We start from the raw sequence: 15,684 nt of genomic DNA on the forward strand, positions 1-15,684 counted from the left end.
TTTTTTCGAAGGGGTGTTCCATAACCGGGGTGTTGTGGTGCTTGCTTGGCTGTCGGTGCTGTGATGTCTGATGGAGAGGTGAGCAGACTTTTGGCCTCACCGCTGTCCTGTTGCTGCAGCGCCGCTGTATCTGCAGGGGCGTCAGCACTGACAGGACTGAGCTGACCATGTGACTGCGGTTACGCAACAGTCCTGTCGTTGTTTCTGCTACTGAAACGGATTTGCTTTCGTTTGCATGAAAACAGGGCTGTGGTTATTACGACTAGAAGGGGATCTGAAAAGATCCTCTTACAGTTTCATATCTCATTTTGCCACTTATCCACTTAAAATTCACTCGTGGCCCCGCTGCACTCTGGGAAGGATGATGGGAAAAGTCAAAGGGTCAGCAGCCCTAGTTCTTGCAAGTTTGGGGCCATGTTTAGGGGACTGTGTGATTAGAGGCATGGCTGCTTTTGTTGACGTAGGCTATTGCCATTGGTTTTAGTATGGTCTGTAACAGGGTTTATGTAGTTTCCATTTTTCATTTTGGTATCTCTATCTGTCCTCAGCACATATGTCATTTTAGTTGTGATAGTTTAGTCATTGGAATTTTGGGATCCACTGTAGCATTTTAAGTGATTTTTCTGTTTCATTCTTGCATTTTAAAACTGTGTTTTCCCATATTAAGTGCTAGAAAAGGTCTTCGTTAATGCCTTTGCTGTGAGTTTGACCAGCTCTGAACACTGGAATAAAACTGGGCCCAGGAACCTAACATTTTGCTTTACAGTCATGTAGAGTCACGCCAGTAGATGGCACTGTTTATCTACGTAATTGCCTAGTAAATCTCTTAGATTTTTGAGGTCAGCTGCAATGTCAAGAAAAAGCACATCTTTTCTTGTTGCCTCAGTTGGTTTAAGGAAGTAATTGCTGACTCTATAGAACTGCCAATTCACACAAATGATTTTCAAACCAGGTATGCATAGTGTCTGGTATGTCACAAAATCAAGGTCTGCATTGTACATCTAATGATCAATCAGAGGACATCTGCACAGAGTTCCTACAGTGTTTGTCAGAGAGGAGAAAGAGGGGGGATTCGTGCAGCTAAATGAACAGGGTGTGGTTTGCTCAGCTGACTGTCTCTTTGCCTTGTTCGTCTGGGTCAGGGTACGCCGGCCCGTTGGAGGGACTTCCACTCGGCCACCATCATCGGCTCTAAGATGTTCGTGTTCGGTGGCAGGGCAGATCGCTTTGGTCCCTTCCACTCCAACAACGAGATCTACTGCAACAAGATCAAAGTGTTCGACACTGACACCAGCTGCTGGCTGGACACGCCTTCCACACAGCTACTGCCAGAGGGAAGGAGAAGTCACTCCGCCTGTGAGTAACACACACAATACATACACGTGCACATACACACACACTTATACACAGACACAAACATACTTATATATATACCCATACACACTTATACATAAATGTACCCTTATACACATGCACACACATGCACATACACCCACAGTAATACATGTGCTCACACACACACACACCCTTTCTCTCAACACATTGAATCATTTTCAGTTTTTTCTGAGAGACGTTATTGGTTAAGTGTGTCTTCATCTGTAAACAGTGGCAAATGAAAGTCATTTCCTTTTAAAAGGGCTTAGTTACTGAAGAAAAATGCTTTGAGGCTGAACTGCAGTTTTTCAGGGTTTTAGCTACAGTGATGTGATTGTGTTTGCTTGATTGCTTATTTGGCTGCAGACCACATAGGGGAGTTAAGTATTTGGCAGAATACTGCTGCTGCGCTCAGTGACTGGGCATACGGGGGACTGTGCTGCCATGCAGTGTGAAGATTCAGCTTAGCTGGAGGCTAGTTTCATTCACCAGGAAAGCGTTTCTCCGAGGGTGGGCAGAGCTAGTCATGAATTAGACCATTCACCCTACTGTCAGGTCATCTGAGTCAATGAGCAAATGCTCTCCCTAACCACAACAATTAGCGGTGAGTGATGCGTTGGCTATTTTATCCCATCTTAACGTGGCCAAATTCTTTCTGAGCTGGTTTGGATCGTCTGGCATCCATGAAATGTTCCGTGTCCCTGGGAAGAGTGTGTTGCCCACAGCCACCCGAGACCCTGGAGATCTCGCCGGTTGAGGTGCTTTTAATGGAAAGTGCTTCGCTGGCCTGAGTTCGCTGCCGTGTCTTGCTGAATCAGAAAACAATGTCGGAAATGAGGTTTTTTCGTCTGCCGTAATGTAAGCACCCATTCCATGCTGCCGACAAGCTGGAAATATTTCAGCCGCGAGTAATGAGTCAGGCCACTTCAGTAATGGTATGGAATTGACCTGTGTGCTGCAGCTGGAGTATGCCGTTGAGTAATAGCAGTGCCGGAGGTGGGCTTGTTTAACACCATTTAAGCTAATGGTGATCAATAAAAGCAAGTAAGACGGTGGATGCCCCTGGAAGACCTTTCACTTACAGTAGTCATAATTTTGATTCCAACGTTGTTACGGCAGCTGCTCCAGCGCCAAGGTGTTATGAATTTTTCATCTTTTTCTTTTTCAGAAAGTTGAGTATTTCATTAACTTTTATTTCCTTTTCTTTGCAGTTGCCTATAATGGGGAATTGTACATATTTGGAGGCTATAATGCTCGCCTAGATCGGCACTTCAATGACCTCTGGAAATTTAATCCAGGTAATTTATTGTTTCATGCTTTCTTTGATTTAACATAGCGTAAGCTTACACTGTGTGAAGGCGTGTGTCACGATCATGTGTTTTTGCTCGTCAACATACTTATGTCACAAGAAGCATACTTCGCTTCTATACATTATATTACATTATTGTCATTTAGTAGACACTCTTATCCAGGGCAACTCACATATGTTACAGTTTTTAAATGTTAAATGTCCATTTATACAGCTGGATATTTACTGAGACAATTATGGGTTAAGTACCTTGCCCAAGAGTACAGCAGCAGAGCCCCAGTGGGGAACAGCCAACCTTGCATCATTCTGAGTCCAGTTTAATGTGATCTACAAGAAAATTTTCCAAGAAAGGAAATTTTATATATCTGCCAGCATATTTGTTTGCTTTAAACACTATGTGAAGGCCTGAAAAGTCCACAAGCATCGTCATGGATTATATCATCTGCAAACATGGAATAAATAGAATATTTTTGAACCCTTTAATTCACATGGGTCTTTTTTTAACTAGGAGAAAGATGTCAGAAGTCAGTTCGGATAGAGAGTGGATGCGGTGTAACTGGTGATGCAGAGACACTTCCTGTGCTCATTTTGTCAGCTGTAGTATTGTGTATGTGTGACGATCTTTCTCGGCCAGGTCGAAGGTCCACTCTGTGTCGGCCCTGACTCAGAATTTCCTTCCCGCAGTTGAACGAGAGCGACAGACAACGTGTGGCGTCTCCCTTCTGTTAGGAGAGATTTGGCTCTGTTCTTGTCATCAGCTCCATCTCTGGTGCTGCGAAACATAAAGCACAGATGTCAGCCTTCAGCATTAGAAGCTATGCTAATTTACCTTGGTGCTATCGATGTAGTTGTTTTGTAAGCTCAATTCCAGCACACCAAAATGTGCTTATTATAGTACTGTTTTTAGCAACACCCAGTTGTTTGCAAGATACCCACATTGTACTCTTAAACTGAATGAAATAAAATGGATTTGTAGTGAGGTGGGGTGCTGGAGCCTTGTAGCAAGCATCCTTCCAACGGTCTGCGCTAAATTGGTTAATTGTCCAGTAGATGGCAGCGCTAGCATCTTCCTCACTCTATAAAGTCCCCCTGAGATAAAAGATTTGTTTGTTGCCATAGAGATGGTGTGATGCTGTTGCCATCATGAATTGCCATCAAATGCTTCCTTATATGGAATCAGTGAATGAACCACTCACAGTCATTCTGCATCACCTCACAGAAAGGGCTGCCCTTCCTGAAGTGCAAAGTTTGGGGAAAAATTCATTTTTAGATTCAAGTAGAGGTACAGCTTCTATTTTCTCCTGTGGCTTTTGTCTCTCTGCTTAATATAGCTCCTGTACAAGGAACTGGAAGATAAAGGACATACAAAGATGACAGACGAGGCTGAGAGTTGAATAGCTTTATGTAACAGAACTGTTTCTTTGGTTATGAAACACGTATCAGACCGGGGACTGTCTTGAAGGGCATTACTGCCTCATTCTTTTTCTTTCCCATTTATACAGAAGGAAAACATTAAAATTACAGTTCACCCTTTACACTCACAGTCTGGGGATTAGGCAGGGTGCCATGTTTCCGTTTTCTTGGTTCCACAGGCGTTATCCTAACTGTACTTGTGTTTTTCTGTATGTGTCTGTGTGTGTGTGGTGTGCGTGACCCTCTGTGCTTGTGCCCACCGCAGAGAGTTTCACCTGGAAGAAGGTGGACCCCAAGGGGAAATGGCCGTGTCCTCGCAGGAGACAGTGCTGCTGCATCGTAGGGGACAAAATCATCCTGTTTGGAGGAACCAGGTGAGTCGGAAACAGTCACACCCAGGCAGGTTGTAGCCCCAGCCCTGATTCCACCTCAGTGGCTGTGTCCCAGTCCGTGAGTGAGTGAGGGCCCATACCTCAAATGACGTCACTCAGGTACATACTTGAAGAGGAAGGAGAAGGGTTTTATTTGAGCGTGCATAATCATTCCAGCGCTGCGGCTTGTAATGAAACCAAAGTGGCTCCAAACAAAATTACACTAAGCCATGGAAATGGCAGAAGCGGTGATATCTGGAAATCACGTCAGAACCTTATTTAACAATGCTGAAAAACAGTACTAATTTAATTGTGGATTTTAACACTGCACAATTTTGGTGAATAGTGTCTTCTCCCAATATGTAACAGCGTAGCTTGGAAATTAAGAGACAGTACGGAGGTGAAATTAAATCAGTCTGCAGAAAGTAACATTAGATGCCAAATATCAATATGGGCAAATTCGCAAATAATTACTTTAATATGAAAGTCCTGCTCCCATTGATCATAGAGTTTTAGGCTAGCAATGTAACAATTTAAATGCTACATTGTTTATGATTGACTTTAATGGGCTGTCGACATGGTAGTGAAAGGCAGCCTCTTGTAAATCCGACTTCACTGCAAAAAGATTAGTGATTGGTATGACATGTTTTGCTTTTCTATTGACAATAGCCACTTGATAATCACATATATATCATGGTGATTCAGATGAGTTTAAACCTTGAAATGCAGCCACATTTCTAATTAAAACGCACCAGAATGATTCGGTCCAAAGTTATCACTGTTTTGTGAGACTGCATGTGAGAAACACTCATTCATACAGTAAACTTTACTAGTGTCTGTGGTAACATTACATTGTTTTCTATGTCTCTGCGGTTCAATGAAACTCTTGTAAAATTCACAAAAAGCGCAAACACGCACCTTGGGATGCCACATTACATGACATTGTCATTTAGCAAACACTTATCCAGAGCCACTTACAATTTTATCCATTTATAGCTGGGTATCTACTGAGGCAATAGTGAGTTAAGTACCTTGTCCAAGGGTACAACAGCATTGGCCCAGTGGGGAATCAAACCTTTCGGTTGCAAGTCCTGCTACTTACCACAAACCCACACTGCTGCCACATTTAACATGAAAGGTACAAGCTTGTACACTTGCTTGAAGGGAGCGTCTGAGAGCAAGTGAAGCGTACATTTGCAAATAAGGATACCCTCAACCACGTATAGTAACTCTGCGCCATTTTCAGGGAAGGTGCTAGGGCAGGTGAGCTAAGCAGTAGACAGCACACAGCCAATGACTTGATTTGTGTCCTTGTTTGGGACGGAAAGTTGAGGCATCTAGTATTCCTGCTCTCACTAAGTTGCAAATTGAAAGGTACCTGTGAAACCTATACAGTTCCTGCCTTTGATACCTGGAAATGACTTTTTCCCTAGGGGAAAAAAAAAAATGAGTGTGTGCAAGTATATTGTAGAATATATGTAGATACCTCGATAAATGGAAGTCTAAAATCTAAAGTCTAAAATGCATCAGATCTGAATTTCATATTAACAGGCACCAGACACACACACCCTCCACCACACACAGACAGCCAATCCCTCTAGTCAGTGGCATGGCCACAGTCTACTGACTTGGTGCTTTAGGGGAGCTGCATAACCACAATTGCTTCAGTAATACAAATCCATATGTTTATGCATTTACAAATATATATATATATATTGAATAAGCTGTAGAAGGACCTCCACATTAGCAAATCAGCAAATAAATGTTAATACAATGACAGGTGCCTGACCTACACACCAGTGTGCTGTTCTTTCATAGTTCATCTGGTTGCATCCTGGATTCTTCCCTTTGAGCTAACAGGGATGTGAAATCCATATTGGGGGAGGTGGACCTGTACTGCAGTGCTGCAGCTGAAAAATGAGGCGAGTGGGCCCTGTGTTCTGCGTTAGGCCTTGGACTCGGCAGCTTTATAGAAAATGCTAATGAAGGGGCTGCTCTCTCCCATCCAGCCGCCTTTCAGTTCAGAGCGGAGCGCAACGGGTTGCTAAGCGATGGAGACGTTTCATCTTATCCTCAGCCAAGCTCGCTGTGAGCAGAAGGAGCTGAAGGACTGAGTCTGTCATTTCAGACGGTTCCTTTTTAGGAAATCTGTGCTTTTAAAGCATCACCAGTACGGACCCAGAGCTGTGTCTGTTCGCCACCTGTTCTGCGGTAGATGGAGCAGTGTATTAGTGAGTTTGCGGCGTTTTTGACCATGGTTATCAGTGTTTTTACAGGTCCCCAGCTGGACCAAACTGGGCATTCATTTGAAACTGGGTGTTCATTTGATCTGTATGATAGAGTGCATCAGAGATCAGTGGGCAGGTGTCACAACCAAAGAGCAATTTTACAGCCATTTCCAACATATATTTAACCATCGTTGTATTTCTGGAAGAAGAGAGAAAATCTTTTGGGAGAGTGAGCCTGGCGTAGGCCCGCTTACAGATTCCCGGCAGCAGTCCCATTCAGCACGGGCTTTACAGGGAGGAAGAGCCGGAGACCCCTTTCATCCTGGCGGAGACTCCTCGCCCCCGGAGACAGGCAGCCCCTGATAGCCTGAGAGAGGGGGGACCTGCGGCGGGACGCCCCCCCCCCCCCTCCCCTACAGCTCAGTAGCAGCGTAACAAGGTAGTTAACGGCAGGTTCCCCAGAGCAGCGCAGCCCGCCCACCCCCTTCAAGAAGACTCTTGCTATCAGCAGTCTGTGGGCCCGTCGCTCCGTTATCAGCCCAACCCTGCTGTGCAGCCCTGATTGTGTGAACGGGGCGGCCTGGCCGGGAACCGCTGAGCTGCGGTGTAGCTTTCGCCGGGATGAGGCTGCCAGGGCTGAGACCGGCTGCCTCCAGCTCCACAGCGGGACACTCGCTGGTGATAGCAAATCTGCCCTGACGTGCCCCCCCACACCGAGGGGCCTTTCACCGCATTCCATCATGGTGCCCTCCACACCTTCCTCGCTGTCGCCACACACAGCTCTCCCATCTATGCAGTTACATTACGTTACATTACATTACATCACATTACATTAATTTAGCAGGCACTCTTATCCAGAGTGACTTCCAGCACAAAAGAACACAAGTATATCCAGTCAAGTTGAATGAACAACAGTGTCAGACCAGGCCAATAACGTTGCCAGACCAATGAGTGTGAGCGTAACACTACGTAAGCCCTACCACAAGTTAACTTGTGCAGCCTGACCAGATGGGAAGCCAAGTACACACACTACCATACATCACAGTCACTAAATCACAGAATCCAAAGGTTTCAGAGCTTAGTTTGATTTCTGTCGCTTGGTTTCGTGATAGGTACACTACTCGGATACCAGGCTCGCCCTGAAGTGTTTTGAGGTCGGCAGTTCTGGTATGAGTTGGATGTACAGCGTGTGGTTATAGTATTGTTAAATGAATTGGTGCAGGTGAACAAAGGCAACTTCAGTTGGGAGGGCAGGTTTCCATTCAGATTCTAGTTGCGTACATGCACGAAGGTACTCCCCCTTAACTGTATCCGTGCACCCTGTTGATTGAGTTTTTCTTCCTTTAGCAGTAGCCTTATATTTGGTATTTCTTCTTGCAGGCATAGGTTTAAGGCAGACACAACACAAGATGCAAGTCTTTTACGTTAAATGGAAGCCTTAATCCACTCATATGCGTCTACTGACAGAAAAGGAAGGAATTGGCGTCAGAACACAAAAATAGATTTTTGCTAGGATTAGCAAACAAATGTTCCGTGTGTTAACTTTTGCACAAAGATGGCGTCACGCATCACACCCGTTGCATTCAGATTGGCAGTTTGGAACATGCGCGCGTCTCCATGTTCATTTCCACAATCTGAAGAAAAATGTTTGTTTATAAGCGTATGAAACTTTGCACTGTCAAAAACATACAACTGTGATGTTAGTCGTAATGAAGGAATTGATTATCAGAAAAGATACACGCTGTAACTGGATACAGTGATATCTTGGGCAGCATGTCTGTGGGAAGTCAGACGGGATTAGGCATGGTCGTGAGGGATTTGCTTGTGGAGGAGCAGAGTGAAACACTGTTATTATTAATTGGAAGAGGCACGCTCCGCGGGATTTCCTCCCGGGATTAGACCAAGATTCGTTTTCAGGCATCATGCTCTTCTGTCCAACACTGACAGCTCTGGATGACAAGAAAAAGGGGATGATTACGTAAGCTGCATAGGTTGATTGCAGCTTTTTACCAAACGGAGAAATAAAATTGCTTTTTTTGTGTGATGTAAAAAAAGGCCTCTTAATAGGCCCACAAGTGAGATGGGAAGGAGCAGTGTTTTATCATGGGAGAGTGACAGTGAGAGGCAGGAGTGCGGGAGACATAAACAGACTACATGTTCCTTATTCATTGTTTCTTTCTCACGTGTGGCAGTAAGGCGTGCTACCTTGACTTGTGATATTTTCATCCTTGATTGACGTGGTCTGATGGTGAGACATCGGACCGGAGCAGTGGCTCAGGGAACGGCTTGGCGGGGTGCGCGGGTTTGGGGGAGCCGATACCGCGTGGATGTGCCCGGCCGTGCGTCTGTCATTCCCTGCCCCTGTGTGTCTGTCTGTTTGTCCGTTGTTTCCAGTTACTATACAAATGAGAGCGCGACTCCAACCAGTGCAGAGCGAGGGGACCACACAGAGATTCTGTGGGGGCTGGCGGATCGACCCCAGGTGTTTGTGTTTCCATGGGGATGCAGACCCAGCAACATCCGCGTTTATTTATCCTGCTCGCCTCCCTTATTTGGACTGAGAGGGTAAAAGCCCACAAATCAAACCCGGATCAAACTCTCCGTTTCCTTACTCTTTCTGTAGTCGTCTGGATAGCGCAAGGCAGCCGTGTCACAGCCCTGAATAAAGAAGGTGTGTTGTAAAGCTGTCTGTTATGGAGATGACATGCAGACCTTTGTGGAGGACTGAAATGAGTGTGAGGATTAACTCTGTCATTATCAGGATAGTGCACTGTTTTTCTGGCTATTAAAGGGCTACACTTTCCACACATCAAATAGACTAATTCAAACTCCAGGGTTGATCAGTAAATATTGTAGGATAGTTTAAAGCAAAGAAGAGATGACAGAACTTGTACTGTGAAGGGTCTACATGTACTAACACGTGTTGAGTGTCCTTAAGCCAACTAACTGGAGGTGCGAGGGACACATTGGGCACCATTGACTTGTTTATTAGGAGTGCAGGTACCATTCAGGTTTCACCAACGTCTTAGTTTAACCCTGCGTCTATTTTGCAAAAGAAACGGACAAATATTTGAGCTTTGTACCTGATACAAAGATTCGTGGACGTCATTGAGGGAAGCACTGTGTTGTAGAACATAACACCAAAAAACCACCGCAAAGTAATAGAGTAGCAAAGTCCACTGTTTGACGAGAGATTAAAGAATAACTTGGGATTTAGCAGTAAAAGCAGCAGCTAAGTAATGAATGTCAATTCTGCTGGTGTGGAGTGGTCATTGTTGTTCTTCTTGTACAGACTCTGAACCAGTCAGGACTGCACAAGTAGACAGCAATATAGAGTAATTTGTTCATTCTGTATTACCCTAAAATGCCGAATTATTCTGACGAGTGGGTAGTTCATGGAGATTCCACTAATCAGCATGATGTAGGAGATTCCTACCAGGCATTATAACTTATTATTTAAATTAATTTAAATATTTAAATTTAGGTTTATTTAAATTGTTTAAATATTTGCAGGTTGTGGCTTCCAAGGACGACGTTTTGTTTAACACACACTAAATCCGTTTGCAGGTTTAGGTTAGGAAATACATTTTGTTGGACACAGTGTTTTCTCTGCTCGGATTTAGCAGATGCCGTCCGATTCGTTTATATATACTCAGTGAAATGCCTCTAAACAACCAAGGCTGAAGAATGATTTGTATTTGTCGTAATAAAGTTGACAAATGCTGGTAGTGCTCATCACAAATTAGGTGGTGGACGCCTCATTCAATCTATGTCTGTTTATTTTTGCATAGAACTTGCTAAGGAGAGTCTCAGATTTACGTTCGCCCTCTTGTTTCTTGAGAAAACTTGCTTTTCAAACTGATGTAAAGCAGACACCTAAGTTGATATTTTCTTACCATTTGTGATATTTACTTAAGTTGAGGAATTTGTTGAATAATAATTTATTGCTTTAGTGAAGCACAATAAAACTATTAACTCTGTGAACCAACTGTGTTCAAAGGGCCTTAGACACTGGATTGGCTAAGGGTAAGAGGAGGTGTCTGGGAAACTTTTTAGCAACTACAACATCACAACAATATGTGTACCCATCACACTGCGGTCAACAGCGTTGCAGTCTCACAATGCGCCAGCGGCCTCTTCTGATTCAAGCCTAGTTTACTGAAACAGCTTGCAGTGCTACAGTAGGTGCAGCCAGTCCCATGATTCAAATGGATGTAAGCAATTTGAAAGTAATTATAATATTCAGATAATGGTGTCACACACGTCAGATTTTTCTTAATTGACCCTTTTGTCACGTTGTGGTATTATCCTGCTCATACATTTGATTATATCCATATGTTCACATACTCTTTTGTTGATTTGACATGATTGACATTAGATACTTGAAGTGAAACAGAAATATGTTGGTATGTTTTTTGCATCATGCGTTTGATAATTGCAGTGTGCTTTATACAGTGTCTGTGCATTCATGCATTCCGGTGTGGGGGGTGTGGGGGAGTGTTGGTTGTTAGCGGGGGCCATTCAACACCACTTATAGCAGTGTAAACATGCATGCTGAGTTGGGGAGGGGACCCCAGATTTATTACCTCTGGGAGTCCCCCCTCTCTCAGCCTGAAACCTGATACCTGCAGGCAGCTCTGCTCAACTCATTTACAGGGCCAACTCCACTGCCTGGCAGGGTACTGACCACAGTCATACTGACCACAAGTGTAGCGATCACAAAATATACTGACCACATTCCACAAACATACTGACCACAGATAGACCACAAATAGACTGGGTACATTCGGATTCACCGCAGTCATAATAATCACCGTCATATTATCCACAACTGTACTGCCCACAGACATAGTGAATACAGTCAGACTGAGCGCACATTGTCTGTCCTTATTGAAAGTGACTGCCCTGAGAGTTACTGTACTGTACTGTACTGTACTAGCTGGGCTTTCCAGTTTGAATGTGACTTTAACATTCACAATGACTGTCCTTACTGTCCTGTTTCCACACTTATATGTCTGTAGAGGAAGAGAATTGTGCACATTGTTTGTTGACCGATTGTTTGTTTGATGTGTGCTTGCGTGTGTATGACTGTGTCTGTGTGCATGTGTCGTCTGTGGTTTGCAGCTCCACATTGTAGTAAGTCAGTTCTGGTTAGTCTAGTGATTGTGACATTGCGGACAGAGCTTTCTCTGACAGGAGGGGAACAGGAATGGGACGGGTTGGCATGCTGGCAGTGGACATCTTGAATTCAGTGATTTGGAGTTGAACAGCTTGGGTAATATTTTCGACCATTGCCATGCGGCTGTTTTATGTTGGGACGACCAGTGCTCCAGTGTGGCCTAATGCTGTGGAGTGTCTGTGTTCTACTGGGAAGCTCTATCATTAGACGAGGCCTGTTCTCTCTTCTGTGCGTTGAGTCATGGGTTTATGCCCCTTTTTCTGTTGTTTCCCTCTTCAGCGCATGCAATAGCACTGAAACGCAGGCCAAACAAACTCAAGCTTCAGCTAGAGTGGCGCACAGTAGTGTGTATACCTCCTCCGTCCTTTTCAGTTGTTTTATCAGCCTTTTATTTAACCTCCTCACCCATACTGACTGACACACACACACACACACACACACACACACACACACACACACACCCACACATATACACACATACATACATACACACAGGAGAGTGCATAACCTCTGCTCCCCCTACCATCAAAACCATGTTGTTCTAGCACAGAATTTTCCAAAGGGGTGGTACTGTTACATGCGCAGTAGCACAGTAACACAGTAAAAGGGAATAAGCATTTCTGCATGGTTAGAAAATGCTAAACTGACCTTTCTGAATGAAAAGGGAGCACTTTGATGATGGTCCCCCCCGGTTCACAGGCAGGCTTTAGCAGCAGTGAGACATTTATATAATCCCATTGTGATTGAAATTGAGTGTTTTTATTACCATGTGAAATGGGCTCTGGGCAGTATGAAGTGTGAGCGCTGTGTATGCAGACACGCTGGAGCAGCTTTGCATTCTGAACACTTGGCTCTCGTTGTAATTAACGTCAGTCCAATCCGATCCGTTTTTTTTTCCGAGCGTGTGTACGTGCAGGTGAGCGTCAGTGCAGCCGAGGCAGAGAACTCTGGTGGTGGATTAGTGTATGAAAGCCTTTAACAGCCCACAAATTGATCGTCTTTACAACTCCAAACGACTGAAGTCCTGAGGGATTAGCGATAGACAGGGAGGGACTCTCTCCACCATGAGTGAAATATAGTCTCATTAATCGCTTGTGTCTGATTCTTTGAGTAAAATCCCATGGTAAGAATGTGAATGCCAGTGGGGTACGCGTCTCGGTAAAAATATAAATGGATTTCATAGTCAAAGACATTCACATAAGCATGCTTTAGGGGCTCATACTAAGATCGTAAAAAAAATACTGACTTGTAGCAGGGAGTCTGAAATTAAATGTCCAATCACGTATCCCTTCCTGGAGTAAGTTAGCCCGCTGAGGCTGTATGAACTGAAGCTGAGAAACCAGCGGGAGAGTTCCCTGCTCATGGGGCTATTTAGTGCAGTTCATTTACGAGGCAAGAAAAGCTGTACAAAATCTTGTAAAAAACATTAATAAGCTATCAGTGTTTGAAAGAAAACAATGTCAAACTTGAATGGTTTGTTGACATGTATAATAGACAGTAAGTACTTAATGGCCGTTGGTTGATCTGGAAAAAATCTAGACACTGATTCGTGCTGATTGTTACGGTTGTGGATTCAAAGTCAGCGCAGTCCCAAATACTACATTTACCAAACGCCATTCTTGAAAGCAAATGCTTGGTACCATACTTTATACCATATCATACTTGGGCCTGGCCCATATTTTATATGTTGTGATTGCTCTTGTGGTTGGCCTCTTTTTCATCATTGTTTGAAAGTCTGTTTTATTGGTTTTACTTTTGACCATGGTAAATTTACAGGGAAATATAAATTTAATGTAGCTAAAAATAAATAAATAAAAATCAGTAGTTTTGCATATTATGGATGAAAGAATATAACTAGCATTATCATTTTATTTTCTTTTTATTTGCACCACATTGTACACACATTTTACATTAGATTTTCTTTTCATGGAAATGGTAGATAATCTCTGATGGGTTTGTGAGCCTCTTTGCAGCATGGCCTCTTGGTGTATGCTCTTTGGCCTGCCATAGTGGGCATGTCTGGAGCGGATGGTAGGGATGTGACGGTTTCAGCACAGGCGTGAAACTGTTACCATAAAGAGACTTTAAAAATCGTGTGGGTGCACTAAAAGAAAAAAAAGCATAAAAAACATGCATTGGAGATCACAGTTAATGTGTGTTTTTTTCTTCACACTGCTGAGATGTGGACATGTGTTTTTCAAAAGGTGACTAATGTGTCATTTAGCCATGAATCATGGCATCCCTGTTCATTCATTTTCATGTCAATTGCGTTATTATTTCTTTTATACCAGGGAGGCTAATAGTAATATGAGGGAATTGCGTTTCAACACAGTACAACTCGCTTAAACTCACTCTGAGACTCAACGTAATTTCCGAGGTTCTTGTAAAAAGCAAACTCCATCCTCTCTCCTTTTTCGCTTGCTTTGTTATTATCTGGCTGGCTGGCTCATGAGTCACACTCCAGCTCCCCAGGGCTGACTTAAGCGTGGCCCTGGTGTGGGCCTGCTCATTTCAGCTTTGCAGCCAGTCGTGGGGTTATTCGGCAGGACTGAAGTGTTTTCTGTGTTCGGCACTTGACTACATCTGACATCATGACTGACATTTACGGTAGATAAATATATACCTCACAAAGGTTTTTGCGTCTTGATTGCCTCAAGGCTAACGGCTGAATGGTGTTTTACTGAAATAGTGGCTTTCAGGTGTGTTAAAGCACTTTGCATTGTTTTTGGGGAGGAAGCGGTCATCTCAGCCACCACCAGTGTGTAGCCTGTACCTGGGTAGATTGACACATCAGTTGAAGTGGAGGGCTAAGGAAGGATTTATTTAACTAGTGAGATGGGGGAAGTAGGGGACTAAAAAAGCCAGTGGCAGATCATTGGGGAACACTCACTCCCACTGCATAAATGTCATGGGTTCTGAAATGATCACGGATCACAGTCAAGCAGTGTCTGCATCACTGTTAGAGGACTCTAGCTAGGTCCTAGGGGAAAGCTGCCTAACTAGCGCCCCGCAACAATGTGAATTTCTTAGGAGGTCTTCCTTCCAAATATTAACTAAGACTTGCCCTACTTAGCTTCAGTAGTTTAGCGGGAGAAAGGCTGTGGGGTGTGTTACTGTGCAATATACTTTCAAATGATGAAGTGGTTTAAATGCTTAATCGATAACACCCAGTTTCACAGAATGACTCTTTTCTTTTTGAATGCACACTACAAACAGTTAAGATCAAACTATTAAAAGTCCTATCAAGCCATTGGCAGCAACACCTTTATTAAATGTGGCAGGATCTCCTTCCTAGTAGCCCATTAGATTTAGAGGCTGCACCTAGTTTTTAACTAGCAGTGTTTTGCTTAGCGTATTTAAAAAACTTATGTGGCCCGCAGACAGAAACGGAACATAGGTGAAGGCAACTGGGCTCTGTCAGAGGATGTTCTATGACACTGTTATACGACTATCTCCTAGGCAACCAAAACAACCCCATCATCCTCATAAACATTGCAAACAAAGGTGTTCTTTGGAGGAAATGAAGTGAGGGACTGGGTTAACATCCCTTTTGTGAAGTCAGTTTGTGTGATTATGGTGAATTTCTCTCTGTGCTGTACATGTTGCTCTGTCTCCTCTGGAGCTGAAGTCTTTTTAAAGCCCTTGCTTTTGGTTGATTCAGTGGACTTGAGAATTTGTCCCGTAGAAGTGCCTGTAGATCACTGGAATTCAGTCTACACAGACAGATGATTGCATAAATTTATTCACACAATTAGAAAACAGTCTTATCCACAATCATTTGCAAAGCTTATATTTTTTTGACATACCATC

The 15,684-nt window shown here is 43.7% G+C and overlaps 1 protein-coding gene across 3 annotated transcripts in view; it reads left to right on the forward strand.

Moving 5' to 3' along the window:
- Positions 1 to 15,684, forward strand: part of LOC118789881 (kelch domain-containing protein 3-like) — a 35,168-nt gene that overhangs the window by 7,771 nt on the left and 11,713 nt on the right. For all 3 annotated transcript variants that reach the window (XM_036546601.1, XM_036546600.1, XM_036546602.1), the window contains 3 exons: positions 1,143 to 1,356; positions 2,586 to 2,672; positions 4,362 to 4,470. In XM_036546601.1, the coding sequence (XP_036402494.1) occupies positions 1,143 to 1,356; positions 2,586 to 2,672; positions 4,362 to 4,470 (410 nt within the window). The remainder of the gene's footprint in view (positions 1 to 1,142; positions 1,357 to 2,585; positions 2,673 to 4,361; positions 4,471 to 15,684) is intronic.

This window comes from Megalops cyprinoides, chromosome 15 (genome assembly GCF_013368585.1).
Source record: "Megalops cyprinoides isolate fMegCyp1 chromosome 15, fMegCyp1.pri, whole genome shotgun sequence".
Lineage (NCBI taxonomy): Eukaryota > Metazoa > Chordata > Actinopteri > Elopiformes > Megalopidae > Megalops > Megalops cyprinoides.